Here is a 26,778-nt window from a genome sequence, read left to right as displayed (position 1 = left end):
TGCGGGTAGGGTCCCAAAGTGTCCCCATGAAACAGCGCTGAGGGAGACAGAGGGCCAGCTGCTGGGCCCGAAGCCTTCTTGTCCTCACTCCTAGCTCACCCGCCCCTGCAAATGTTCCCCAGCTCCCCCACCCCATTTTGGCCCAAAGCCCCCCGGGGGAAGCTACATGGCGTTCTCACCGCGGACCCAGTGCCGGCTGCAGCTTCTTCCCTCTGACCTATTTTTTAATCATCTGATGGGATTTCACCCCACCCCCCCCCCAACCCAAAGCCCTGGCCCCCTGGGCCCGTCAGCTCCACGGCGTGTCAAAACTGCCCCTGTCACTTTGCGTTGGTTTCTCAGTCCAGCCGGCCCCTCCCCCAGGGCTTGAGAGCGATGGCTAATTACCCAGCTGCTGAGCCCCTACCCCCCTGCCCCTCCAGTCCCAGCCCCAACACAGGGGCCCAGGACCGCTGGGAGGAGAATCTGGGCCTCCTCACCCTCCTGCTGCGCAACAGGAAGTCCTTCCGTCTGTCTAACCTCCATTCTTCCCTCTGACCTGCCCCTAGCCCAATCACAGACACAGAGGGTGCTGGTAACGGATGGGACTTTGGGATACCCCTTGAGGGACCGAAAGGGCCGAGCAGTTTCCTGTGCCGGGTTTAGAGAAATCTTCTCTGTGCTCCCCACCCCACCCCTGCTCCCGCCCCACAGAGAGGGTCACTGGGGACTAGTGGTGGAGCCCGGATCAGAACCCAGAGCTCCCCATCTGTCTTTCCATTTGCCTCTGGGTCCTCTCCATTGATGCCTGTTTCAGTTTCTGTGCAACTCTGCCCCTACCCCTGACCAGGTGTGTCCCCTGCCACGTCCCTTGCCGTGGCCTGGCAGAGCTGCATCTGGTGTTTCAGGGCTATCCAGCTTGCTTTCGGCACCATTTAAGAATGGGACTTGTCCCCTCATCTCTGACCCCCATTTCCACCCACGTCCCCTTTTCCCTCCCTCTTTCGTCCATCCCTGGTCCAGCCCATCAGCCTGCCCCAGCTCGTCTCCACCCTACAATGTTAAGCAGAGGGACAAGCCAAAGGACTCAGGCCGGAGACGACAGGCCCAGAGCAGACTCACAGATGGAGGCCTGGTCCCAGACAGACAGACAGACAGACAGACGTGTAGCAGGCGCACTGAGATCGAGATAGATCTCAAGACCCTGATAGATGTAGAGAAACAGAGACAGACAGACTCAGAGGCCCAAAGAGAGCAGATGAGGTAGATGTGGAGCCTGCACTCAGGACAAACACACAGAGGTTTGACCGATCCTGGAGACAGAGGTGGATGTAAGGAAGACCCACTGCAACACAGGCAGAGACACAGGGACCCCGAGGGGCCCAGAATCAGGCAAACATACCAGAGCAACAGAGACCAGAAGCCCTAAAGACAAAGAGAGTCGTGGGACAAACAAGGATGCCTAGGGCTCACAGGAAGCCAGTCTTAACAGGGCCTTGGAGAGAGCCTGGCCCAGCAGGGAGTCTGCTGTCCTATGGTCAGAGGCCCTGGGGGTGGCCTTATATGAGAGGCACCTCACCCGGCAGAGCCCATGACCAGGAGCTGTCCCAAAGAGCGCAGGATGACAAGAAGGGAGCCTGGTTGTGAAGGGGTTAACTTGATTAGATCCCACTCACCCTTCTTTTTCTTCCCTCTCCTCCCTGTGGCGGTGCCCCCCCCTCCCCAAGCTCCCTTTACCCTTAGCCCAGGGTATTCCCCTCCCCTCCTGGTAACCGGACCCTGCTTCCTGCTTGAGATTAAGGGCCTGTCTGCTGAGATTCCCCCAGGAAGGGGGGGGGGTGACACAGCCTCTCCCCCGGGGCCTCCCTGAAGCTTGGGCTTGCCCATCCATAACCTGGCCTGCCCCCCCCCCCCCCCCCCCCCCCCCCCCCCGCCCACCGTGATTACAGAGTTGCTCAAGTACCCAACATCTTAGCGTCCCTTCAGAAAGACACAGGAGCCCAGGCCTTGGAACACAGTGGGGGCGGGGGTGCTCTATGGAGGCACAGGAGTGGGGGTGGGGTGTGTGGGGTGTGGGTATTGTGTGAAGAGCTGGGGCGGGGGTGAGAACAGTTAGCGACCAAAAGAGATGGTCCCTGATAGGTGCCCATAGAGGGTGAAGGACTGAAATGGAGAAAGACCCAGGCATGGCCTGGAGCCAAAGGGTAAGGGCTGTCCAGCCTTGAGGGGGTGTGGGGCAGGGAAGGGTGAGCCAGCCTGGGGGTAAGAACCCAGAGCCTTTGACCTTGAGATGAGCCCACACTGACCCCCGGGTGCTGGGTGCTGGGGACACAGAACTCCTGCAGCTGTCATGGGGGGAAGGGTTCTACAGGTGCTCCCCTTCTGCCCTCCCTGGCTGTTAATCCGATGGTTCCGGCTGTGCTCTCTGAAGGACTGGCAATCTGGGCCGAAGGGGGAGGGCATTCAGGGCGGGTGAGGGGTGAGCAGAGGCAGATACCCAAGGAGCCCAGAGAGGCTGGACGTGGGACAAGAGAAGAGGTGTGGCTGTGGGGACTGTCACAGGGTTTGTCCCGCATGGCCCTGTGTGCTGTGTGTGGGCGCACACATGGCTCACGTATGTGCACAGAGGCTGCTGGGCTGCGAGGGGCAAGTGGGATGAGGGGCTCGAGAACTCTGACCCTGGGATCACGTTGCTAGGAGCTCTTCAGGGGCAGTGGCTGAGCCTAATTGATCTCTGGTACCCCAGGATCCCTGGGGTCTGGCCCATCTCAGAGACATGAGTCTCCAGGGAATGGTGACTGGGCATTTCAGGAGGGGAAACCTGTCATCTCTGAGCTGGAGTCTTACGGAGAGGTTCTCATTAGGCCCAGGCAGGGCCCTTAGTGGAAGGCTGGAGGCTGGATTTGAGGACCCTTTGTGAGGGACCCACGGATACCACAGGGGGGAGAGGACAGCTTGGAAGAGAGGAAGAGAGGTGCCTCAGATCTGTGCCTGCCTCGGGGCGGGCAAACCCCTCCCCTTTACATTACCTCGCAACTCCCTGGAGATGCAGTTCACCCAGCTCGTCCTTGGAGAAGGTCTACTGGCTCTCTTTGCTGACAAGGAAACCAGAGAGGTTAAGCTGCTCGAACAGGCCACACAGCCAGCAAGGGTTGGAATCGGGGTTTCCATTTCCCTCTGCCCCACCCCCAGCACCCACAGGCAGCTCTGCCTTTGTAGACCTCCCTCTCACTTGCCCCTTGCCCTCTCTTCTGTCTTGCACAACCCCCCCCCCGCCCCGACTTGAGATTTCCTCAGTGGGGCACGTGTGGACTTCATGGTCCCTGCCCCTCTCCATCTCTAAATGCCTTTCAGAACAGCCCAGGCCTGGCACTGGCTCTCTTTCCTTTCTTGCCTCATCCCCAACAGGCTGTCCCCTTCTCTGTCACCTAGCCACCTTCTCACGGTCTCTCAGGCTGGGCCTGGGAGGGTGGAAGGGAGACATCCTGGGTCCTGATGCCTCTGAGTCTCCACGAACAGCCACCCTCTCCCAGCTTCCCCCAGCTGGCCACCCAGCCCTCCCTGCCCTGTGCCCCGTGCAGTGTGACCACATCCAGGAGCCTTCTGGATCCTGGGGGAGCTCAGCGATCCACACATTTTAAGGAGACAGCCCTGGGTGGCTGTTAGATTCTGGGGTGAGGGACGAATTATCCGGTCCTGAAGCTTCAGTCAGAACACCTTCTCCACGTCTGTGGCAGCCATAACTCAGTCCTTGAACCCTCTTCCATCCACTGCAGCCAGGCGCACACGCCCAGCAAGGTCAAGGCACGCTGAAGGTCTTTCTTTGGCCCTGGGCTTGGGGGTGGAAGAGTGGGGTGGGACGGGAGCTGAGAGTGGGATGCACAGACTTTCTGGAGCCCAGTGTCACTCGTAGTCCTTCTTGAACGCACGGATTCTGGGGACCGGCCACAGGTCTGGGAATCAGAATCTCTGGAGGCAGGTCCCGGGAACCCACACTGTAGCAGCCTTCTGGCACAGTTCCCGACCCACAGTTGTGGCGACCTGACAAGGAACCTTGAATACATGCAGGGAACAACAGGATGAAGAAAACTAGTGTCCAAGCTGGTGGGTTAGGGGCAATTTTCTTTTCTGTTTTCCAGTGCGATTGCACGGACTTTTCATTTGTTGTTCTTGTTCTGTCTCAGAATGGGAAGGCAGACACTCTTGTGGGAAGGACACTGGATCAGGAGTCAAGACACCAGGGCTGCAGCCCTGGCTTGGCCGCCAACGGGATGTGTGAGTTTGGCGGGCCATTCAGTTTCCCACAGTCACCACCCAGCTTGTCTCCTAACATGGGATCTTTGTTGGAGACCATGACTCTCAAATCCTGGACACAGACCCTGTGTGTCTTTGCTCCGCCCCCCCCACCCCCCCACCCCAGGGCCAGCCTTCTGGATGCTCAGCAGGTGCATGGGATGGGGGAGGAACTGGGAGGGGCAGTGATGGGGAAGTGAGGGGATCCCAGGGGACCTGGTGTCCTGAACCCCCTTCCCCACGCCTCCAGCCTCAGGGCCTGGGAAGAGGGTGAGGTGGCAACAGGAGGAGGAGGTGTCACTGCCAGGGTTCTCACCCAAGCTGGCAGAGGGGCGGGACTGGCGGTGGTGACGCCAGGGCCACTCGGCCCCCGCTTTTCACAAGCACTTTCTTTTTTGGAAGAAATTGGAGTGAGGGGGTGAGGAATCTGGGGTTGATGACCCCCTAACAGCCCATGGAGTTACAGAGAGACTGCCTCCAATCACCTTCTTCCTCCAGGGACTGTTCCCAGGTCCACCTGACTCTGAGATTCATAATCCCTTCTGCCCTGGAAACCGGGGCCGGAGCTCAGGTCATCCTGTTCAGAGGCAGGGGGATGGATCTCTTGACCTGTGGATTGGCGTGGAAGAGAGGAGGGAGAGAGAGAAGGAGGAACAAAACTCCATTTGGCCTTCCACAGTCAGGTACTTAGCAAAAACGTCCCCCAAAAGAGATGTCAGCATTCAAGTCTCCTGGGGAAATTAGTCATTCAGGGAAGTGTTACTGAAATGTGTCGTGTTTCTCAAAAAGTAGCCAGGGGTCCCAAGGTCACCATCTCTTTCAGGCAATGCTGCCCCACTCGGAACAGCAGGCAGAAACTTCCCGCCTCCCTGAAGCATGGGGAAATGGTGGGTAACAGGGTGGGAGGGGCCAGTCCCCAGTTCTGGTGCTGTCTCCTATCGGGTCTCCATTTTCAGGGGATGTGCTGATTCTCCCTCCCCCCACCCTCCCTGGGTCATGCCCGCCTCCTGGGGTCCCCAGCTTCTCCTTCACCTGCCAACCTGCCTCTCGGTTCAGCTCTAGTTGGGAGCAGAGAGTCCCCATGGAGCCCTAAGGGTGGAGCCCTGTTGGGCTGGGACAGCGATATAGAGATGGGGCCAGCCCCCAGGGGAGAAGTGAGGAGGGCTGGGAGGGTGTGGGGAGAGGAGAGGTTAACCTTTAACATGATGAAAATATGAAAGTATTTTTCAAAACCCTCTTTAAAATGTAAATCTTTATCTATATATTGACATGCAAAAAATTCCATGACACCTTATTGAGTGAAAAAAAAACACATTACAAAGCAGCACGTGTGGTGTTTATATAAAATGTGTGTGTGTGTGTGTGTGTGTGTGTGTGTGTGTGTGTGTGTGTGTTCGCGCCTAAGACAGAAAGGCTGTGTGCAGGGAGTGACGTCTGGAAAGGTGCTCACCAAAATGCAAATCCTGTTTGCCTCTGCGGGATGGAGTTTGGGGTGGTTTATTGTAACAGTCCCATTTTTACTGCTTACATTTTCTAGGAGTGTGCTTTATCCGTATGTGCAAGAAAACTCCCAATGATGCTGTTTTCAACTGGGGGGAAAGGATTGTTTTCATCCTAAGATGACTCTGTTAGTCAATAGAAAAACAAGCTAGAGAAAGAAAAGCCCTAGTAGTGGTCCTATCTCACAGGCAGTCCTACGGAACAAGTTGTGGGGTGGGGGGTATCCTGCCCCGTCAGCGGGCTCTGAACCTGTTCCCAGCAGCCTTCCGAGCAGAGGGAAGAATAGACTGGGAAGTGCTGCACAGGTCCACCCTCTAGGGTAAGGCTCGCAGCCCCTCTGAAAAGGAAATCAGCTTATTTCCCCCATTCTATGGTTGGGAGGCTGCCTTTCAGGCAAGGGAAGTGACTTGCCCAGGTCACACATACCTGAGTGACAGGCAGAGCCAGGGAGGAGACTCTGAGCACGGGCAGCCCAGGGCTGCTTCCAGTGCCCTGGCCGCCCCCGCCGGCCCTGCAAACCTGAAGCTGCAGCGGGTGCAATCCCTTTCAAGGAGCTCTTCCCGCTGCCCCCAGCTTCCAGCTCCGCCTTAGGGCTGTTGGAACGAGATGCATGGGACACAGCCCAGCTGGGTCTCTGCCTCCCCCCCCCCCCCACGAGGAAGAGCGCAAACACTTCAGGCACAGCCACCTAGCACAGAGCCTGGGCACACAGTGGGCATCAGTGATCTGCTGAATGTTCGCGGTCTAAGCAGTTCGGACTGGGTGCAGACCCCGCTGCTGCGCCGAGCGGCGAGTGCGGCCGCAAGGCCCTGTGAGTCTCATCTGGGCCATCACCGAAGGCTTCCTGTAGGAGGGGACCTTTGAGCTGAGCCTGGAAGGATGGGTGGAATTTCCACGAGGCTCCAGAAGAGAGAAACAGGCTGACGTTTCGGGTGGACTTCGGGTGGACTTTTCCAGAAGGCAGTCTTTAAGCGCGAACTTGGCGGCGCGCGGGGACCCGCCACGCCGTGGGGGCCTCCGGTCCTCGGCGGCTGCTTCGAATTTGCCGAGTATTAGCCACGAGGGGGCGGGGTGAGGCGGGGCGGGGCCGAGGTGGGGGGGTGGGGGGGAGCCCAGAGAGCTTCATAAAGCCACAGCAAAGGCGCCGCGACGCTAGTGACAGCGGCCCGCTGGAGAGGGAGCCCGGGAGCAGCTGCGCGCCCGCCAAACGCGGGCGCAGGACCCAGGCGTCCGAGCCCGGGCTCCGGTGGGGCCCCCCCCCGCCCCCGCCCCCGCCCCCGGGGCCCCGCCCCTACTCTCAAGACCCCCACGCCTGCCCCCGCGCGGAGAGGGGCCGGTCCCCGACGGCTGCGGGAAGGTGCCAGCCCGCCCCGGATGGGCATCGTGGAGCCGGGCTGCGGAGACATGCTGACGGGCACCGAGCCGATGCCGGCGAGCGACGAGGGCCGGGCGCCCGGCGCCGACCCGCAGAACCGCTACTTCTACCCGGAGCCCGGCGCGCAGGACGCGGCCGACCGTCGCGGGGGCGCCAGCCTGGGGGCGCCGTACCCCGGGGGCGCCCTGGTGCCCGCTCCGCCGGGCCGCTTCCTCGGAGCCTACGCCTACCCGCCCCGGCCCCAGGCCGCCGGCTTCCCCGGGGTGGGCGAGCCCTTCCCGCCGACGGCGAGCGCCGAGGGCTACCAGCCTGGGGACGGCTATGGGGCCCCGGACCCGCGCTCGGTTCTCTACCCGGGGCCGCGCGAGGACTACGCGCTGCCGGCGGGGCTGGAGGTGTCCGGGAAGCTGAGAGTCGCGCTCAACAACCACCTGTTGTGGTCCAAGTTTAATCAGCACCAGACGGAGATGATCATCACCAAGCAGGGACGGTGAGTGAGACGCGCGCCCGGAACAAGTGTTCTGTTTTGTTTTGTTTTATCCTTCTCGTGTCGGAGCCCTTCACAGTTCGGCTTAGACTTTGGCGGTAGCAGGGAGGGAGTTGTAGTGGGGACAGGAAAGGTCTGAGTGTTGTTTTCTCCTAGGACATAGAACTCAGAAGGGAGATGGAGAGTGGGTGTAATGAGAAGTTGTCGTGGGTTAGGGGGGAGGGTACCTTTGGTTTCACCCAGAATTGGGGTGCGCCCTTGGATCACTCTCTGCCTCAGTGGGGGTCACGGTGGGCAGAGGGGGACATGTGTGTTGGGTTTGACAGGGCAGGACCCCTCTTAGCGCCTGTGTGTGGGGAAATGGAAGAGAGGGCAGGGTCTTCCTGTACCCAACCCTGCTCCCTACCCACTCCTAGCCCTTTTGCCAGTGTTGTGCACAGGTCAGTTTTGGGAGGTGGGTAAGACTGGGATTTGGTGACACGGGGAAGCAGTCGCCAAGTTTCCCTTCCGGTAGTACTTTGAGATCATATGTCTGGTGTGAGTGTGTTTGGGGGGGGGGGGGATGTGATAAAGTGTGTGGGGGGCACAGATCCCTTCCAGGCACAGGCCCTGACGGAAAGCACACATACCCATGGGCCTGAGCAGGTGACGCTGAGCCCCCGGGTCCCAGTTGGCCACCAGTCCCACTCTGCTCCCCGTGAGGTCTGTCCCCTGAAAGTCTGCCTCATCCCTGTCCAGATACTTTCCAGTCTACCATCCAGCCTGGGGAACCCCTGGCTCCACGGCTTAGTGTCCTATGAGCCCAGAGCATGCGGGGTAGGGTTTGGGGCTGAGGGTGCTGCTTCCGGAGAGAGCCTCCTGCGTGAGGAAAGAAAGAGAAACTTGCTGTTAGTGCGTTATTTGTTTAGTAAGCAACACCGAGTGGGCCCAGCCTGTGTCTGGCATGTGAGAGTATGCACCCACCCTTCCCAGTGGGGGGCCTGTGTGGGCAGGGGACCAAGGAGGACCTCTGTGTGGAGGGGCTGTGTCATCAGTGTGCCCGGGAGGTGTTGAAGGGCAGATACCCGGTGTGGGGGCTGGGGAGGGAGAAGGGAGAGGCCACCACGCTGGGCCAGGGTTGTGGGGTTGGCATTCAATGTAGACAGTGCTGGGATAGTCTTCACTCCCAGTGATTTCTGTGGGGTGGCCTGGGATCGAGGGACCTGTCCACTAATCACAAATCACAAACAGCTTCAAGTTGCTGAGTTGTTTCTCTTTCTCTGGGATGAACCCAGGGAAGTTGGCATTGTCTTTTATTATGGCATTGGCCTTCATCCCCTAAACCTTCTGATGGTTCCTCTCTGTGCCCCTCCCCAACCCCGGCCCGCTGGGAGTGTTCCCAGGCACAGCCCAGGCTTCTAGTCCCATCAAGTTTGAATTGGAGGGGACCCAGAAGATCCTGTCCAGTCCCCTCCCTGCACAGACAGGGAAGCGGGCTCAGAGACACTAAGAGACTCTTCTGAGGTTGCACAGCATAGCCGTCACTGGCAGAACTGGCACCAGAATCCAGACGGTACCCACCTGGCTTTCTTTCTCCAGCCCCTCACGGCCAGGAGTAAAAACAGCAGCCTATACTGTCCAAAGGCATTGATGCATTCAGAGTGCTTTCACTTCCATTATTTTACAGTATGCTACGTAGGTCAAGCCGTCTCCCCATTTATAGGTAGGGGTGCTGAAGCCTAGGGACCGAGTGGCTCGCACTCTGTCACCCAGCAGACCTGAACTCAGGCCTCCGCTCTCCTCAGATGGTCAGGAAGCCCTTCCCACCCTGGGGGAAGGCCCTGGCCTCCCTACAATTGGCCCTTCCAGCCTTGAGGGGTGGAGTGGACGGAGCATTGGCCAGAACGTCAGGGACCCAATGGGCGCCGGACTGGCGGCGGGCTGCCCGCAGTCTGGCGAGGGAGGTGTCTCACAGGGATGTGTCTCTGAGGGTCCCCATCGCTACCCTGTGGCCTCCTTCTTTCCTTCGTGTTCTTGCTGAATAATTCTCTCTTGATGAGTTTTGTTGTCTCCCTTTGAGATCCATACACCTACTTTCTTTTATTACGAAAAGTTCCAATATATACAAAAGCAAAGAGAAAAACCTTACAGGCCTCCACCTACCCATCACCAGCCTCGGCAGTAGTCACCCCTGGTCCAATCTTGTTTCTTCTTTATTCTCACTCACCTCACTTCCGCCTCCCACTCCCCAGTCTGCAGCTTTATCGGTGATGATGTTAAGGATTTAGTAAGTAAATCCTAGACACTATGAAAGAGTTTTCATCCTTCAAATTTCTCGATGCGCGTCTAAAAATGGCTTTTGAAAAGTAAACACGGGGCGCCCGGGTGGCTCAGTCGGCTGAGTGTCAGACTTCGGCTCGGGTCATGATCTCACCGTTTGTGAGTTCAAGCCCTGCATCGGGCTCTGTGCTGACAGCTCAGAGCCTGGAGCCTGTTTCGGATTCTGTGTCTCTCTCTTTCTCTGTCCCTCCCCCACTCATGTCTGTGTGTCTCTCTCTTTCAAAAATAAATAAACGTTAAAAAAATAAATAAATAAAATAAAAGCGAGCACGATACTATTAGCAAACCTGAGAACAAATTCATAAATAGCATCAAATTTCCCAGATCATTTTGTAATTGTGTGTGACTGTGTCACAATCCTCACACTTTCGATCCATCCTGAGGGACAGCTTTGGACACTCTGAGGTCCCTGTTAGAAGGGGACCTCACCATCTCCTTTGATGCCTCCCTTGGAGCAGGCCTCAGGGGTCCCATGGTGGGGTGGAAGGGACAGAGAACATACCATCCCCAGTTCAGTCCCACTGGCCCCAACTCAGCCCCGTACCTGAACTTGGGCTCCAGCGATCTGGGAAGTCGGCGGCCATTTCCTTGTGCTACTGACTTCTGAAAAGTAAGCCTTGGGCTCAGAGAACGGCACCCTTCCTATCCTGCTTTGGAGAGCTGGCCTGTCCCCCCGTGGGTTCCAGTGACCTGCCAGTCACCACCGCATCACCCACGGCCTTCTTCCTTTTTGAAAAATCCTTCCAGCCCAGGCCCACCCACAGCCCCACAGGCTTTTGCCTTGGGCTGACTCACTCCCTCCCAGATCCTTCCTCTCCCACCCACCCTAGACCCATCCCTCACTATGGACAAGCGACAGTCACTCTCTCCTCCATGGGCAGTAGCAACAAGGTGGGGAGCGGCAGTGGGGGTGGGGATGGCAGTTCCCAGCTCCAGAGACTGACCCAGGCCTCTCGGACTTGCGCTGTATTTCTGTGTGGCAGCGCGTGTGTGTGCTGTGAATGTGTTGGTGTGCAGAGAATAGTTGATGGTAGACATTCTCAGTAGAGGAAGAGAGAGGCGGGTGTCTGTGTGTGTGGGTGTGTGGGTGTGCATTCATTGCTGGCAATCCCCACTTTTCTGGGTGTGATTAGTTGATTATTATAATTAAGATAACTTTGGGTAGTTCTGTTGTTAAGGAGCTCAATTCGCATTTGTGTATGTATGTGTGAATTTAGGGGTTGATAAAACAATTTCAGTGCTAACCGATCCTGGATCACTGGCCTCCTAGCCGTGGTGGTTTTCCCTTCTCCACGTTCCCGACTCGGAGAACTTCTCAGATCTTTAAAACAACTAAAAAAAATTTTTTTAATGTTTTATTTATTTTTGAGAGAGAGAGAGAGAGAGAGAGAGAGAGAGAGAGAGAGCGTGAGCAGGGGAGGGGCAGAGCGAGAGGGAGACCCAGAATCCGAACCAGGCTCCAGGCTCTGAGCTGTCGGCATAGAGCCAGACGCGGGGTTCGAACTCACAAACCGTGAGATCATGACCTGAGCTGAAACCAAGAGTCCAATGCTTAACCAACTGAGCCACTCAGATGCCCCTAAGACATTTTTTTTTTTTTTTTTTTTTAGTTCTAAGCCTCTTTAATTTGGACTCACTGGCTTAATTTCTCTTGGGGCAGGTGAAAACAGCTTTGTTTTCCATCGGCTGTTTGCTAGTGACTATCTAATTTCCATGAAGTTGGATCTGAGGTTGATGGGGGGGGGGGTAGGGGAGATCCTTTGATGCCTGAGCACATTTTGCATTTCGATAGGTACAAGGTAGTGCTGGGATATCCTCCTAAAAGGTGATACTAATCTACACCCGCACCAGTAGTGTGTGAGAGGACCCCTTTCCCCACAGACTCAGCAGCGTTGGATATCAGTTGTGAACCACTTTGCCAACATGACTGACGAAAAATCACCTCCTTTTAATCTGTACGTAATGACGGTGAATTGGAACACATCAGAGGCGTTCAGGATGGGGTGGAGGGTGTGGTGACCCTGCGAATCGTTTCAAGATGGGATAGTCCTGAGCCCTAGCTCAGGAATTTAGAGTCTCAGGCCCTGTCCTCTGAGGGCACGATGGTAAGTGGTCTTTTTGTTTTTTTGTTTTTTTTTTTTTTTTTTTTTTTTAACGTTTACTTTATTTTTGAGAGAGAGACAGAGCGCGAGCGGGGCAGGGGCAGAGAGAGAGGGAGACACAGAATGCGAAGCAGGCCCCAGGCTCTGAGTTGTCAGCACAGAGCCTGACGTGGGGCTCGAACCCACGAACCGTGAGATCTTGACCTGAGCCGAAGTCGGACGCTTAACCGACTGAGACCCCCCCAGGCGCCCCGTAAGTGGTCTTTTTGAAGGGCTTCCTTTGGCATCAGACGTGTTCCTTCCCAGCAAAGTGTCATGTAAATCAGGGGCTATTTTGGGATTCCAGCTGGTGGTGATTCTAGACTTTTAGGGTGAAATGAGACCTCCCTTCTCTTCTCCCTTTCCCCCATTCTCTTCCCGCTTCTCCTGCATTTCCCTCTACCAGAGCTAAGCAGGGTAGAGAGATGGCCCCCAGGGCATGTATGCTGCAGTCAGGAGCCCCCGACACTGTTCTCCCACCAAGGATCCGTCAACACGGCTCTCCAGTCCTTGGCTGCTTCAAGTATAAACTTGGAAGTAACATCGTACATTTCAGGGGCTCCTGGGTGGCCCAGTGGATTAAGCATCCAACTTTGGCTCAGGTCGTGATCTCACGGTTTGTGAGTTTGAGCCCTGCATTGGGCTCTTGGCTGTCTGTGTCGGGCTCGCTTCGGATCCTGTGTCCCTCTCTCTCTGCCCTTCCCCTGCTCACGCTCTCCCTCTCTCAAAAATAACTAATAAAGAAACAGAAATTTTTTAAATTACCTTTCAAAGGATGCTAAGTAGAGACACAATGAATACGTTCCTTCTCTTCTTTTATTCCTACAAGTTTGAAGGGGAGCTGGTTATGATACAAAAAATGTGTGCGACCCGACTGCGTCATAGAAGGAGTCAGTGGTAGAGACGAGTTGAAAATATCGCCCCAACCTTAATTGTTCAAGGCCTCATCCGTCACCTTTGATTTCTCAAGTCAGCTGGCCTGCTGAGCCCCTGGGCTCCAGAACTCTGGACGCTTGCTTGGGGTCCTTCAGCCGGGCCTGAGGGCCTGAGGGCTTTGATAGCTCGGGGCCTGGGAGAGGGCGGGGTGGAGGAGGGACCGGATGAGCTGAGTTTCGCATCTTTCAAACTTCTTAACAGCTCTCAGAGGAAAAATGAACAGGAGTTACTGTCCCCACTTACAGGTGAAGAAACTGAGGTTTGGTTTGGGAATTAACTTATCTAAGGTCATAGGGCCAGTAAGCCTCTTTTTTTTTTTTTGTCTCAGCATAGGAGAGTCCGGAGAAGACAGGAATGTCGGGAGACCTTCCCAAGGTTCTTAAGGGTGTCGTTCTGGGAATGCCTAAGGACTAGGATGCCCCCCGAAAGTGTTCCTAGGTCTCTGGCACTCTCCCTCCCCCAGGTCTCCTGACTCAGGGACTGGTGTCTTTCTTCCCACCCTGCATGACTTCTTGTAGGAGGAGGGGAGAGGTGTGTGGGAATGAAACGTAATTCTGATGAGGGTGAGATTCTGCCATCCTGCAAAATCTGCTCTTCCTGCTTGGGTTGGAAAAGAAAAGCCAAGCCATCAGGATCGGTGATGGTGGAAGTGGCGAGATGGGTGTGGTGTGAAAGTGCTTCCTTCTCCGGCTCTCTTGCTCTGGCGCGATAGAGGATAATACAGCATCCCAACCTCGACTCCCTCCACTTTTCCTGGGAGCCAGGCCTTTGAGAGTGGGGACTGTGCTCAACAGAGTCCTCTTCCAGGTGGCTGGGAAGTTCCACCTAGGATTTTAGCTACTTCTCTGAAGGCTGAGGCCTGGGGCAGGCCATCCACAGACATCTGGCCCCGGGAGGGGGCTGGGGGCAGGGGGAGCCTGGGTGCCACAGGGCTGGGAGCATCATGGCACCGCGAGGACCACAGTGGAGAGGATGGGGCGGGGACTGAGACGGGACGAGGGCTTGGGAGACTGAGGCATGAGGGCCTATGGGGAAGTGCCTCTGGGGGGCTGGCTTGTGGCTTTGCTCCCGGCTAGGAAGCAAACTAAGATTCGAGACCGTGTCCATCAACTGACCCTCTGAAAGAAGAACAGCGAAAAAGCCCTGATTCATAGTGTTTGCTGATTTCCGTGGTGCAACTATCCCTATGGTGGCTGATTTCAAGCTACGCTTGTGGTATCCCTGGATGCAGAGTTGGGAGGAGACGTGCCGTAGCACGGTTATCTAGTATTTTCCGCCAGGTGGGAACAAGAGATGTAAGTAACCTCAAGATGGGGCGCCTGGGTGGTTCAGTCAGCTAAGCGTCTGGCTTCAGCTCAGGTCATGATCTCACGGCTGGTGAGTTCGAGCCCCATGTCGGGCTCTGTGCGGACCGCTCGGAACCCGGGAGTGTGCGTTGGGATTCTGTGTCGCCGGCTCTCTCTGCCCCTCCCCCGCCGGCTCTCTGTCTCTCAAAAATAAATAAACATTAAAAAATTGAAAACAGAAAAAAAGTAACCTCAGGAGCAGAGATAACAGGAACATGTAGTAAACGAACTGAGAAGCGATGAGTTTTGCGTATTTATCACCTCGGCTGATAATGTATTTAACTGTAAGTTGATATAATTTCAGTTTTAGTTATGGCATTGTTTAGCGACTGGCTGGCATTTCCGCTTGGCTCTCTTGAGGGGTGGAAGCTGACTCCAGCACATGGCTGAAAGCCTTGGCACAGGGGTGGCTGTCTGCGACGTTGGGGGGCTGATGGATGTTGGTGGGTCTTTCTGTTCTCCCTAGGCGGATGTTCCCGTTCTTGTCATTTACTGTGGCGGGGCTGGAGCCCACCAGCCATTACCGGATGTTCGTGGACGTGGTCTTGGTGGACCAGCACCACTGGCGGTATCAGAGCGGCAAGTGGGTGCAGTGCGGCAAGGCTGAGGGCAACATGCCAGGTAGGAAGCCCCCTGGAGAACCCTGGAGGCTCTTTTTCGCCGAGACTGAGCGCCCCCTGGTGGACCCAGGAGGAACCCGCGAGCCACTGCCCGCTACACCTAAGCCTTAACTCCCCATCCCACCCTTGTCCCCTCCCACTTCTCACCCCGTTCTGTTTGTCCTCTCTTCTCTCTTCTGCCTTAGCCTGTCTTCTGCTCAGTCCTCTGTGCCCACCTCCCCTTGCCCTGACCCATCTAGTCCTGCCCCTGCAGCCTTTTCGACATCCCCCTCCGAACAGGCAAAGAAGCCCCATCTCACCAGGGCTCTGGTCCCCCGGGGGCTGCATGCCAAAGAGGTTAACTGTCCACAGGAAACCGCCTGTACGTCCACCCAGATTCCCCCAATACTGGAGCCCATTGGATGCGCCAGGAAGTTTCGTTCGGGAAACTAAAGCTCACGAACAACAAAGGGGCCTCTAACAATGTGACCCAGGTGGGATTCCTCGCCACCCCCCACCCCTCCTGGCTGATTCTGTTCTGTGAAAGTCCCTTTTCTTCCTCTCTGACTCTGGTTCTTTTCCATGCACCGTGCGGGGAAGATGAGGTGGGAGGAAGCTGAGTCTCAGGGGCAGACACGGGGTTGCATTCAGGATGACATGGGCCAAGGTGGCCCTGGGGGTTTCTTCATCAAACCCGAGGCCGCCATCACTTGTGTGCCATGCTGGGCATAGGGTTGGTGCCCGCGGCCTCAGGAAATGGACGCGGAGTCTAAGTTGAACAGAGCCTTGAGAAGCCTTGCTTGTGCTAATACCTTGGTCACAACGGACATCTGTGGGTAGGAAACAGGGCAAGAGGGCAGAAGTGGTGCCCTGGAGAGGCTGGGCACCAGAGTTAGAAGGCCTGGGGGAAGCTACGTGGTAGCAGGGCAGGGGAATGGACACTATGACCTCAGGGTCCCTTCTAGCCTGGCCACAGGACCAGCCGTGGGTGGGGGTAGAGGACCCGTAGACCCCCACAAGCATCTGGCTCTCTCTCAGATGATCGTGCTCCAGTCTCTCCATAAGTACCAGCCTCGGCTACACATCGTCGAGGTGAACGATGGGGAGCCGGAGGCGGCCTGCAATGCCTCCAACACGCATGTCTTCACCTTCCAAGAGACCCAGTTCATTGCTGTGACCGCCTACCAGAATGCAGAGGTGAGGGCTGCCGGGTGGGGCTGAGCCTCGAGGGACAGGAGGGGAGAGGGAGGCCCACAGGCTTCCCTGGTGGGGAATTCCGAAGTTCTCTGGCACCAGACTCAGGACTCAGGTGCCTCTATTTCCCCTCTCTCCAGATCACTCAGCTGAAAATTGATAATAACCCTTTTGCCAAAGGATTCCGGGAGAACTTTGAGTCGTAAGTGCCACTGGGTTCAGCTCACCTTTGCAGAGGGCCTCCTCTTGGTTCCTCCTGGGACTCGCCTCCAGACTGGTGCTGAGCACGTCTCCTTCCCTGGGGGTGGGCAGGGGTGGGGTGGATGCTGGAGGGCCGGCAGGGCAAGAGGGTCCAGGGAGGGACGTGCAGTAGGCAGGCTTACAGGTGAGTGGTTCTGTTTGTGACTGCTTTTCTTGCCTCCTTTTTTTTTTTTTTTTTTTTTTTTTTTTTAGCATGTATGCCTCTGTTGACAGCAGCGTCCCCTCCCCGCCTGGACCCAACTGTCAGTTGCTTGGGGGAGACCACTACTCTCCTCTCCTACCCAACCAGTATCCCGTTCCCAGTCGCTTCTACTCCGACCTTCCCGGGCAAGCCAAGGATGTGGTTTCCCAGCCTTACTGGCTGGGGCCCCCCCGGGACCACAGCTATGAGGCCGAGTTTCGAGCGGTCAGCATGAAGCCTGCATTCCTGCCCTCCGCCCCTGGACCCACCGTGTCCTACTACCGAGGCCAAGAGGTCCTGACGCCTGGAGCTGGCTGGCCTGTGGCCCCCCAGTACCCTCCCAAGATGGGCCCAGGCAGCTGGTTCCGCCCCATGCGGACTCTGCCCATGGAACCCGGTCCCGGAGCTTCAGAGGGACGGGGCCCGGAGGACCAGGGCTCCCCCTCCGTGTGGACTGAGATCACCCCGCTGCGGCCGGAGTCCAGTGACTCAGGACTGGGCGAAGGAGACTCTAAGAGGAGGCGCGTGTCCCCCTATCCTTCCAGCGGCGATAGCTCCTCCCCTGCTGGGGCCCCTTCTCCTTTTGATAAGGAAACCGAAGGCCAGTTTTATAGCTATTTTCCCAACTGAGGGGATGACATGGGGAAAGGCACAGAAACAGTGTTATCAGGTTGGAGGACACCAACTAATGCAGACGACAGACTCAGGACTGAGAGGCCCCAGCTCCCTCTGTCTCTTCTCCTTTTGTAGTTGGTTGAGGAAGAGGGGGTTCTGGGGTTCACTTGCTGCTTCCGGCCCACGATGAAACCTGAGAGGAGTGTCCCCTGCCCCTTCCTCGGCCCTAACTACAATCATTTCCCTGGTGCTGCTTCTGGCTGTGGGTTCCCAGCTGGAGAACAGAGAACGGAGAACAAGAGGGTCTTGGCCACAAAGGAGCTTTCCGCTCTTCTCTGGGACTGGGTAGGGGTCCGGTGGGGCTGGCTGGGAACTGGAGACCGTCTTCCTTTATAGAACTAACTTTGCGCAGTTTCGTTTGCGCCGATGACTTTGGGCGGCTGGCCCGGACCCCCCCTGCGCAGAGACAGTGGGGTCCCAAGGAAGGGCGGGGAAGGGGGGGGTTGGTGCACACCTCAAGAAGCGAAGTCTTTGGGGGTGGTGATTACGGGGGCACGCACGCTTTTTTTCTTTTTCTTTTTTGGAATGGGGAGGCTATTTATTGTACAGAGAGTGGTGTCTGGATATATTTCTTTTGTCTTCATCACTTTCTGCAAATAAACATGAAACTGGAGAATGTGTCCTGCTTCAGGGTCCTGGAGGGGGACGTGGATGGGGACTCACCCCGCTGGGATTTGCAGGTGCACGAAAGCTCTCCAACAGCAGCTGCAGTTCCCAAGGACCTGTGCCTTCTTCTAGAAACCCAGAGTGGCTTCACTCAGGGGATCAACAGAGCAAGACCACATGTCCTGAAGGTTGATGGTTGATTCCACCTTGTAAGGCACCTTGGGACAGAGAACGGTTCCTCTGCCTGACCTGCGGAGGAGGGGTGGGAGGGCGAGACCCCAGGACAGGGCTGGGTGGGGGCTGGGAGCGCTGTGGGGAGAAGCCTTGATTTCTCTTTGCATTTTTTTAAAGATTAAAAAAAAATTTTTTTTAATGTTTATTTATTTCTGATAGAGTGCGAGCGAGGAAGAGGCAGAGAGAGAGAGGGAGACATAGAATCTGAAGCAGGCTCCAGGCTCTGAGCTGTCAGCACAGAGTCCGACTCCAGGCTCGAACTCACGAACAATGAGATCATGACCTGAGCCGATGTCAGAGGCTTAACCAACTGAGCCACCCAGGCGTCCCCTAAAAAAAATTTTTTTAATGTTTATTTATTTTTGAGAGAGACAGGTTAGACATAAAACCCCGAAGCAGGCTCCAGGCTCCCAGCTGTCAGCACAGAGCCCGATGTGGGGCTCGAACTCACAAACTGCGAGATCATGACCTGAGCTTAACCTGAACACTCAACCAACTGAGCCACCCAGGGGCACCTCTGCAGTTTTAGCAGCTTTGGTTCTCCATCGTCCTCTTAGGGTTATTCAAAGGTTAAAGGAGTAAATATAAATTGAACCACACGAAATTGCTGTTTTTGTAGGTCAAGAACAGCTAAATATGGCAATTTCATACGATTTGAACTAGCACATGTAAAGGGTTTAGAACAGTATCTGATAAACAGCACTCAATCTGTAAATTATTGTTATAATTCTCTAGCTCTGTTTCTCTCTTTCCCTCTCTCTTTATACACATACTGAATTGTATTTGTAAAATAACACCCGCTTCTTTTAAAGAATGTAAGCAATGCATAAAAGTAAAAAGCATTAAATTATCCCAAATCTTACCACCCATCAATAATTATCATTAAATGCTAACTGGGTTAGATAGATAGACAGAAGTATATTTTTATAACGTTGGAATCATACTGAAAATGCTTTTTTAAAAACAAAATTGGGGCACCTGGGTGGCTCGGTCGGTTGAGAGTCCGGCTTCGGTTCAGGTCATGACCTCACGGTCCGTGAGTTGGAGCCCCACGTCGGGCTCTGTGCTGACAGCTCAGAGCCTGGAGCCTGCTTCCGATTCTATGTCTCCCTCTTTCTGCCCCTTCCCCACTCACACTCTCTCTCTCTTTCTGAAAATAAATAAATAAACTTAAGAAAAAAGAAAAAAGAAAAAGAAAAAGAAAGGAGCTTATGGGAAATGTCCAGAAGTTAGAATTACTCCATTTGCCTAGTCCCAGTCCAGGGTATCCCCCACTCCAATGGGGGAGGCGGGTGTCACCATGGGCCCTTGGGTGTTCTCTCACTTCTGTTGGAGCTTGGAAATCTCCGTTTCTGTCACAGTTCACATCCCCTCCTTTCCTGGTCTCTATCCAGAGGCCATTTTCATCACCTTCTAGTTAGAAGAAGGAAAAGATAAGACATATTTGTTTCCATCCTCCTTGGATTTGGAAGCTCATAATTTTGTAAATGACACGAGCGGTTCTGTCATCCTGCGCTGAGTGCAAATTATTCCTCCCACCCCTTAGGCTATCACTCCCTGGAGTTATTAAGTGTTGGTATAAAATTAGGCCTATTTCCTTTTCTGGGAACTGTTGTCAGTAATTACAGTACTCTTCTCCCCCACTGTTTTTATTTTTATTTAAGTTTATTTATTTATTTTTAGTAATCTCTACACCCAACCCGGGGCTCCAACTCACCACCCTGAGTCGCATGCTCTTCCCACTGAGCCAGCCAGGCGCCCCACCCCCCACTGTTTTTAAATGGTTTTGTTCACTTCATTAGATATATTTACACCCTCTATTATCTTTTTCCAAAAGTGTGGGGGCATATGTTTTGATGCTTTTTTATTTGACTCATAAAGGTTCATTACTACTATTCCTTCTCTACTAAATGTACCTTTTACTGAAAAGAAAAAATACTGAAAATACTAAAATACATCTTTCTATGCATGAACATGGGATATTCCTTCATTTATTTAGGTCATTCTTTTTTTTTTAATTTTTTTAATGTTTATTTATTTTTGAGAGAGAGGGAGAGACAGAGCGTGAGCAGGGCAGGGGCAGAGAGAGAGGGAGACAGAGAATCCGAAGCAGGCTCCAGGCTCTGAGCTGTCAGCACAGAGCCCGACGCGGGGCTTGAACTCACGAACTGTGAGATCGTGACCTGAGCCGAAGTCAGACGCTCAGCCAACTGAGCCACCCAGATGCCCCTCTTTAGGTCATTCTTAAGGTCCTCAGTAAAGTTTTATAGTTTACAGGTATAGCTTTTGTATATCTTATATTTATTCTTAAGTATTAAGGTTTTTCTTTCTATACAGGGCATTTTTAAAAAATACATATTTTCAGGGTGCCTGGGTGGCTCAGTCAGTTAAGCATCCGACTTCAGCTCAGGTCATGATCTCAGGGCTCGTGAGTTCAAACCCTGCATCAGGCTCTCTGCTGTCAGTGCAAAGGCCGCTTCAGGATCCCCTGTCTCCCTCTCTCTGCCCCTCCCCTGCTCATGCCCTCTCTCTCTCTAATAAATAAACATTAAAAAAAAAAACGTATTTTCTAATTGTTAATTATAATTGATTTTTGTATGCCAATCGTAAGATCCAGCCATTTAATAAACTCTCATTATTTTTTAGTGATTTGCTACAAATTCATTACTTTCTTTATGGCCAATTGGATTATTTCAAATAATGACAGTTTTATTTCTTCCTTTCTAATCATTATACTTCGAATTTCTTTTTCTTAGCTTATTGCACTTGCTAGAACTTCAAGTGCTAGTTTCTTGCCTTTTGGGGGATTCGTTCCCTCCTATTTATTCTACTTTTTCCCTCATATTGGTTTGACATGTCTATTATTTTAGTGGCTACTTCATACATCTTAATATGTACCTTTAGGGGCGCCTGGGTGGCTCAGTCGGTTAAGCGGTCGACTTCGGCTCAGGTCATGATCTCGCAGTCCGTGAGTTCGAGCCCCGCGTCGGGCTCTGTGCTGACCGCTCAGAGCCTGGAGCCTGTTTCCGATTCTGTGTCTCCCTCTCTCTCTGACCCTCCCCCATTCATGCTCTGTCTCTGTCTCAAAAATAAATAAACGTTAAAAAAAATTGAAAAAAAAATATGTACCTTTAACCTAATAAAATCCTCATGTTGAATGATATTTTACCCTGTGTTCTGTTCAATAAAACAATTTTAGATTAGCTCTCATTCCCCCCCCTCTTGATTTACTATTGTTTTCTCTCCTAATTTACTGATTTTGAACACTTCCAAATACATATACACACATATCTATTGGGGGGGGGGGTTGGTTTGCTTGTTTTGTTTTTTTCACATATATATATATTTTTAAGTAAATTCTATATCCAACGTGGGGCTCTGACTCACAACCCTGAGATCAACAGTTCCATTCTCTACGGACTGAGCCAGCCAGGTGCCCCTTCAGTTCTTTTTTCATCCACACAGATGATACTCCTGTATTACTTTGTTGAGATAATACTTGCTTAGGCTTAATTTTATGTCACCATTCTCTTGCTCACTTTTCCTCTTTGCTTTTCTGCCTCTTTTTTTCTTCAACTAAATCCTTTACAACCTCTTTTAAACAGGTATCTTTGTAAATTCCTTAAAAGCTTGTTTCTTACAAAGATTATTATTTTTCTCCTTGTTGTTGGGTGGCTTTTTTGCTGAGTAAACAATTTTAAGTGGATAGTAATTTTTTCTTATTTTATAGAAGCTATTCCGTCATCTTTTGGCTCCTATTGTTGTGAAATCTGCTACTAGTGTAATTATCATTCTTTTTAAAAATGTTTATTTATTTATTTATTTAAAAAAATTTTTTTTTTCAACGTTTATTTATTTTTTGGGACATAGAGAGACAGAGCATGAACGGGGGAGGGGCAGAGAGAGAGGGAGACACAGAATCGGAAACAGGCTCCAGGCTCTGAGCCATCAGCCCAGAGCCCGACGCGGGGCTTGAACTCACGGACTGCGAGATCGTGACCTGGCTGAAGTTGGCCGCTTAACCGACTGCGCCACCCAGGCGCCCCATAAAAATGTTTATTTATTTTTGAGAGAGAGCAAGCAGGGGAGGGGCAGAGAGAGGGGGACAGAGGATCTGAAGTGGGTTTTGTGCTGACAGCGGAGAGCCCTATGTGGGGCTTGAACTCACAAACCGTGAGATCAAGACCTGAGCCAAAGTCAGAGGCTCAACCAACTGAGCCACTCAGGTGCCCCAGCTAATTATCATTCTTTTGTAGGTCATCTGTCTTTCTCTTTCTGCTTTCCAGATCTTCTAGTTATATTTGGTGTGTAGCAGATTTATTATGATGTGACAAGGTATGAATTTATTTATCTTGATCATATTTGGGATATATTGTACTTCCTGAAACTGTGTATCCATGGTTTTCATCAATTCTGAAATTTCTTAATTATTATCTCTTTAAACATTAATTCTTTCCAATTTCGCCCTTTGGGACTCTAATCAGATAGATGTCAGAGATTTTCATTCTATTATTATTCACGTCTCTCAACTCTTTATTATGTTTTTTCTCTTTGTCTCACTTTGCTGCTTTCTGTATAAATTCTTGAGATATATCTTTTCGTTTAATTCTACTTTCAACAGAATCTAAAATGCTGATTAGCCTACTCACTGAAAAATTTTTTTCACAGTTTACAAAGTACTTTTCATAGTTATTTTGTGCATCTCCGTTAAGTTTTTTTAATGTTATGCTTTGCATTTCTTTATTTTTATTTTTATTTTTAGTAATCTCTACACTCAATGTGGGGCTGAAATTCATGATCCTGAGATCAAGAGTCTCATGCTTTTCTGACTGGGTCAGCCAAGCACCTCATGCTTTGCATTTCTATAAGTTCTATTTTTTTTTTCCAAATTGTACAATCCTGATAATTTCCTGTTGTATGTTTTCCCTTATAACTACATTCTTTATTTCTGTAAATATTCTACACACAACCATTCTGTGTTTTGTATTTGACAATTCCAGATAATACTGGAGGTTGTTTGTGGGGGGTGTGGTGGTAGTGTTGTCTAAACATGTTGATTCTTCTGATTATCACTCGCAATGGATTTGCCTTCTTGCACACGTGGGTGTCTTTGTAAGGTCATGTTTGATTTTTAACCCATGGATGTCCTGTAAGATTAACTTGGGGAAAATTTCTTCCACAGATGTTGCCTCTGATTCAACAGATGGGGAACACCAAATTATGGCTGGACTTTTCCTTCTAGCAATGTAGTCAAATTGCTTGGCTCAGGGCTCCAAAAGAGTGAGACAGAAGCTTCCAGGCCTACCCTTTAGAGCATCACTCTACTACATTCTATTGGTCAAGGCCAGCCCATATATAATGAGAGGGGGAATAATTTTTCAGTTGGATGATAGGGGTAGCATGTACTGCCTAACCATTATTCTAGGATTTTTTCCCTTCACCATCATGTTGGTAGATTGAAATTGTCCATGGGACATTTCAACGGATATGGCAAGTGCCACAAGTGAGGGCACACTTCTTCCCAGATTGCTATTTGTTAAACCTTCATTGCCACACCACTGGAAGCTGGTTTATTAAGTTGGGGCACTCACAATGAAGTCTGAGAGGAGTTAGAGAGACCTTCTCTCCTAGGATATTATTCAGTTCTCTTAAGTTCTCCTTTCAAATTTCTCCCTGGCTGACAGCATTCTAAGAATGGGATATGAAAAGAGAAATTGGGGGTCCAATTTTTTCTTTTACACGCTCTCTGCCTTTAATTTTGCCTCACCTTTCTTAGCCACTGTCTGTGACATACCCAAGTCCCATGTCTATTCTCATTTTCTTCAGAGAATAACACTGTTCTTTTTTTTTTTAAGGTTTTTTTTTTTTTTTTTTTTTTTTTTTATTCATTGAAGTAATCTCTACATCCCACATGGGGCTCAAACTCATGACCCTGAGATCAAGAGTCATACACTCTTCTGAATGAGCCAGCCAGGCACCCCACAACAGTGTTCTTTCAGGACATATGTGACTGCTCAGGGTAGGAAGCAGTCAGGGGAAGCTCAATACCCATGATGTCAGATTTGTAGCCAATCCACCAATTTTCACCATGCCTCAATGCCACCTGCCATTGTGTTTGCCTTCTGCTTCCTATATCCCAAAAAATTGTTGAAATGTGTTGTCTGCCTTTTCCTCTGCTATTCTCTTTGCTTCTGTGGTTCTATGCATTAAGAGAACCTCTAATTTTTTTTTACATTTATTTATTTTTTGAGAGACATAGAGAGACAGAGCACAAGTGGGGGAGGGGCAGAGAGAGAAGGAGACAGAGAATCCGAAGCAGGCTCCAGGCTCCGAGCTGTCAGCACAGAGCCCGTCGCGGGGCTCGAACTCACAAACCGTGAGATCATGACCTGAGCCAAAGTCAGCCGCTCAACCGACTGAGCCACCCAGGCGCCCCAAGAAAATCCCTATATTATCATGTTAATAACTAATATACATATTTAAACTAAATACTCTTCATTGATTTTGAATGAAAACTTGTAAATCTTTTAGTCATCATAAGCTGGCCTCCCTCCCTCCCCATTTTATTTTATTTTTTAAAGTTTATTTATTTTGAGAGAGAGAGAGAGAGAGAGAGCAAGCAGGGGAGGGGCAGAGAGAGATGGGGAGAGAGAATCTCAAGCAGGCTCCTTACTGTCAGCACAGAGCCGGATGCAGGGCTTGAACTCATGAACCGTGAGATCATGACTGAGCTGAAATCAAGAGTCAGACATTTAACCGACTGAGTCACCCAGGCACTACCCTTTCTCCTCATTTTAGGAAAATTTTTATTTAATTTTATCTCTGATTACCTTCAGTTAGTATTTATTTTTCTAGGATGTGTGTAATTCTTTGGCTTTGTCTCTATCCTTTGTTCTCTTCCTATTTTTATCTTTTAAAACATATATTATGTGCTCTGGGAAAAAATTTCAAATTTATCTTAGTAATGGAATATTAACTTGGGGATGATTGAAGACTAATTTCTAAGGAGACAGTGATGCAGAAGTTTAAATACTTGTACTTATGATTTACATGAATGCTTTGCGAGAGTCTATGGCTACAGCTATGTCTTATATGTTGTTTTACAAGAGCTAATAATGACAAGAGTTACAAATAGCTGGGTTTGAAAGTAACTGTTGGGGTTAAGATGTGAATTTTGATTAAGCACAAGTTTAATCTTTTCTCAGACTCAGCAAAACCCAGCTTATTTGTGTTACTCATACTTAAATTACCAATGGTTTCTCCAAGTAGGGAAGAGGAACACAGGAATTATTTCAGGGAATATCTAAACATACACACACACACACACACAACTGCCTATGCTTATATCCTTATATGACAAGTACCCTTTTATTAAAAAAAAAAAAGTTTTATTTATTTAAACAATCTCTACACCCAGTATGGGGCTCAAACTCATGACCCTGAGATCAAGAGTTGCATGCTCTTCCAACTGAACCAGCCAGGTGCACCCTATGATAAGTATCTTTATGTGATGAAGGAGAAATTGTGGCATAGATATGTGGCTGAATCATATCCTAACACACCAAATCAGATTGATCTTTCACAACACTAACTTGGTTTTCCTTCAATTCAATTGTGCTCTTTAGAACCTTCATTGAGAGTTTAAATTCTGCCATTGGATTTTAGTTTTCTTTTCAATTTCATGTTATCTCCTCTATCTCCCCTTCATCTTGGCCTATATTATTGTATCTCAATTCTCTCTTAACAGATTTCTTATTTCTTTGAGGATGCTGAAAAGTTCCCTGGAGTTTTCTTTTGGATCTTGAAATGGCAAGGTAATTGTGTGAAGCAATTTACTAATTGGGATTATTAGTTATAAATCAGTTAAATGAATAGTTGAACTATAATACTTTGGGGGTAGAATAATAGATATTGTGTCTTTAGACCATACTCTTCTTTATGAAAACTCTACCCACACCCTCTTCTTTCCAGGGGTCAATCCCTGAAGACCATATTTATACAATGTGGCCCTGCTCTGCTTCATACCTCATCATAGCTGATTGGAAGAAGGTTGATACATGAAGGAATTGGGTTGAAGAATCATTTGGGATTCTTAAGTTTGGGATATTGCTTAAGTTTGGGTTGTATAAACTGTGGTGCAGCGGGGCAGACAAGTATATGAAGATTCAGAGAATGCAGTTTTGGGAGGACAGAAGCAGATGTATGAAGAGATAAAGTAATAAAATATGAGAGAGGGAGTGAGTGATAGCAAGAGCCAAAGTGAGAGTGAGGAAGAACTTCCTAGTTCTAGTTCCTCTTAAGTTCCTACTAAACTTCCTCTCTTTCTCCTCTGAGCCACACCCATGTATTAATGATAGTTTCCGTTTAGTTTGGAGTGGGAGTCTGGGACTACTAAGAGAGCTTTGATTAAGACATCCATTTCCAATTATAATAGGCAAATCACGTCATTGTGAGTAAGAGGATGAAGAAATGCAGCACATTCAGTTCCTACAGTAGGAGGATGTGTATCCAGCTCACCCCAAAGTAATATCAGATGATTAGGAAAAAAGGTGAAAAGGTGTAGGAGTGGGTTAGGGTTGGGGGAGAGAGACCACATCCTCATTTTGCCCCTGTGGAAATTATTTTATGATCCATGAGAAGGTTGATCCTGTC

General features: G+C 51.2%; 1 protein-coding gene and 2 long non-coding RNA genes across 3 annotated transcripts; 2 read left to right on the top strand and 1 right to left on the bottom strand.

Moving 5' to 3' along the window:
• The first annotated feature begins 2,100 nt into the window (after positions 1-2,100).
• On the top strand, positions 2,101-6,835 carry LOC147574321 (uncharacterized). The gene is made up of 3 exons (XR_015244111.1): positions 2,101-2,183; positions 4,164-4,955; positions 5,096-6,835. It is a non-coding gene; the product is annotated as an uncharacterized LOC147574321 (long non-coding RNA).
• Positions 6,836-7,053: 218 nt separating this feature from the next.
• TBX21 (T-box transcription factor 21) lies at positions 7,054-17,902 on the top strand. The gene is made up of 6 exons (XM_086687129.1): positions 7,054-7,637; positions 14,843-14,997; positions 15,348-15,469; positions 16,014-16,172; positions 16,310-16,371; positions 16,623-17,902. Exons 1-6 carry the CDS (start codon positions 7,147-7,149, stop codon positions 17,239-17,241), a joined length of 1,608 nt encoding a protein of 535 aa, XP_086543255.1. The 5' UTR covers positions 7,054-7,146; the 3' UTR covers positions 17,242-17,902.
• LOC147574320 (uncharacterized) lies at positions 12,866-16,998 on the bottom strand. The gene is made up of 4 exons (XR_015244110.1): positions 16,881-16,998; positions 16,397-16,467; positions 14,335-15,805; positions 12,866-13,163 (listed from the first exon to the last, which is right to left on the bottom strand). It is a non-coding gene; the product is annotated as an uncharacterized LOC147574320 (long non-coding RNA).
• Positions 17,903-26,778: the final 8,876 nt, after the last annotated feature.

This window comes from Puma concolor, chromosome E1, assembly GCF_028749965.1.
Source record: "Puma concolor isolate L17-30 chromosome E1, mPumCon1.1.hap2, whole genome shotgun sequence".
In the NCBI taxonomy this organism is placed as follows: Eukaryota; Metazoa; Chordata; class Mammalia; order Carnivora; family Felidae; genus Puma; species Puma concolor.
This window is presented reverse-complemented; position numbering and strand designations above follow the sequence as displayed.

Excerpts from the sequence above, each read along its gene's own strand:
- TBX21 (XM_086687129.1), top strand. The coding sequence starts at position 7,147 with ATGGGCATCGTGGAGCCGGGCTGCGGAGACATGCTGACGGGCACCGAG. Across the intron at positions 16,173-16,309 it reads CCGCCTACCAGAATGCAGAG|ATCACTCAGCTGAAAATTGA; the intron begins GTGAGGGCTGCC and ends CCCTCTCTCCAG. Across the intron at positions 16,372-16,622 it reads TTCCGGGAGAACTTTGAGTC|CATGTATGCCTCTGTTGACA; the intron begins GTAAGTGCCACT and ends TTTTTTTTTTAG.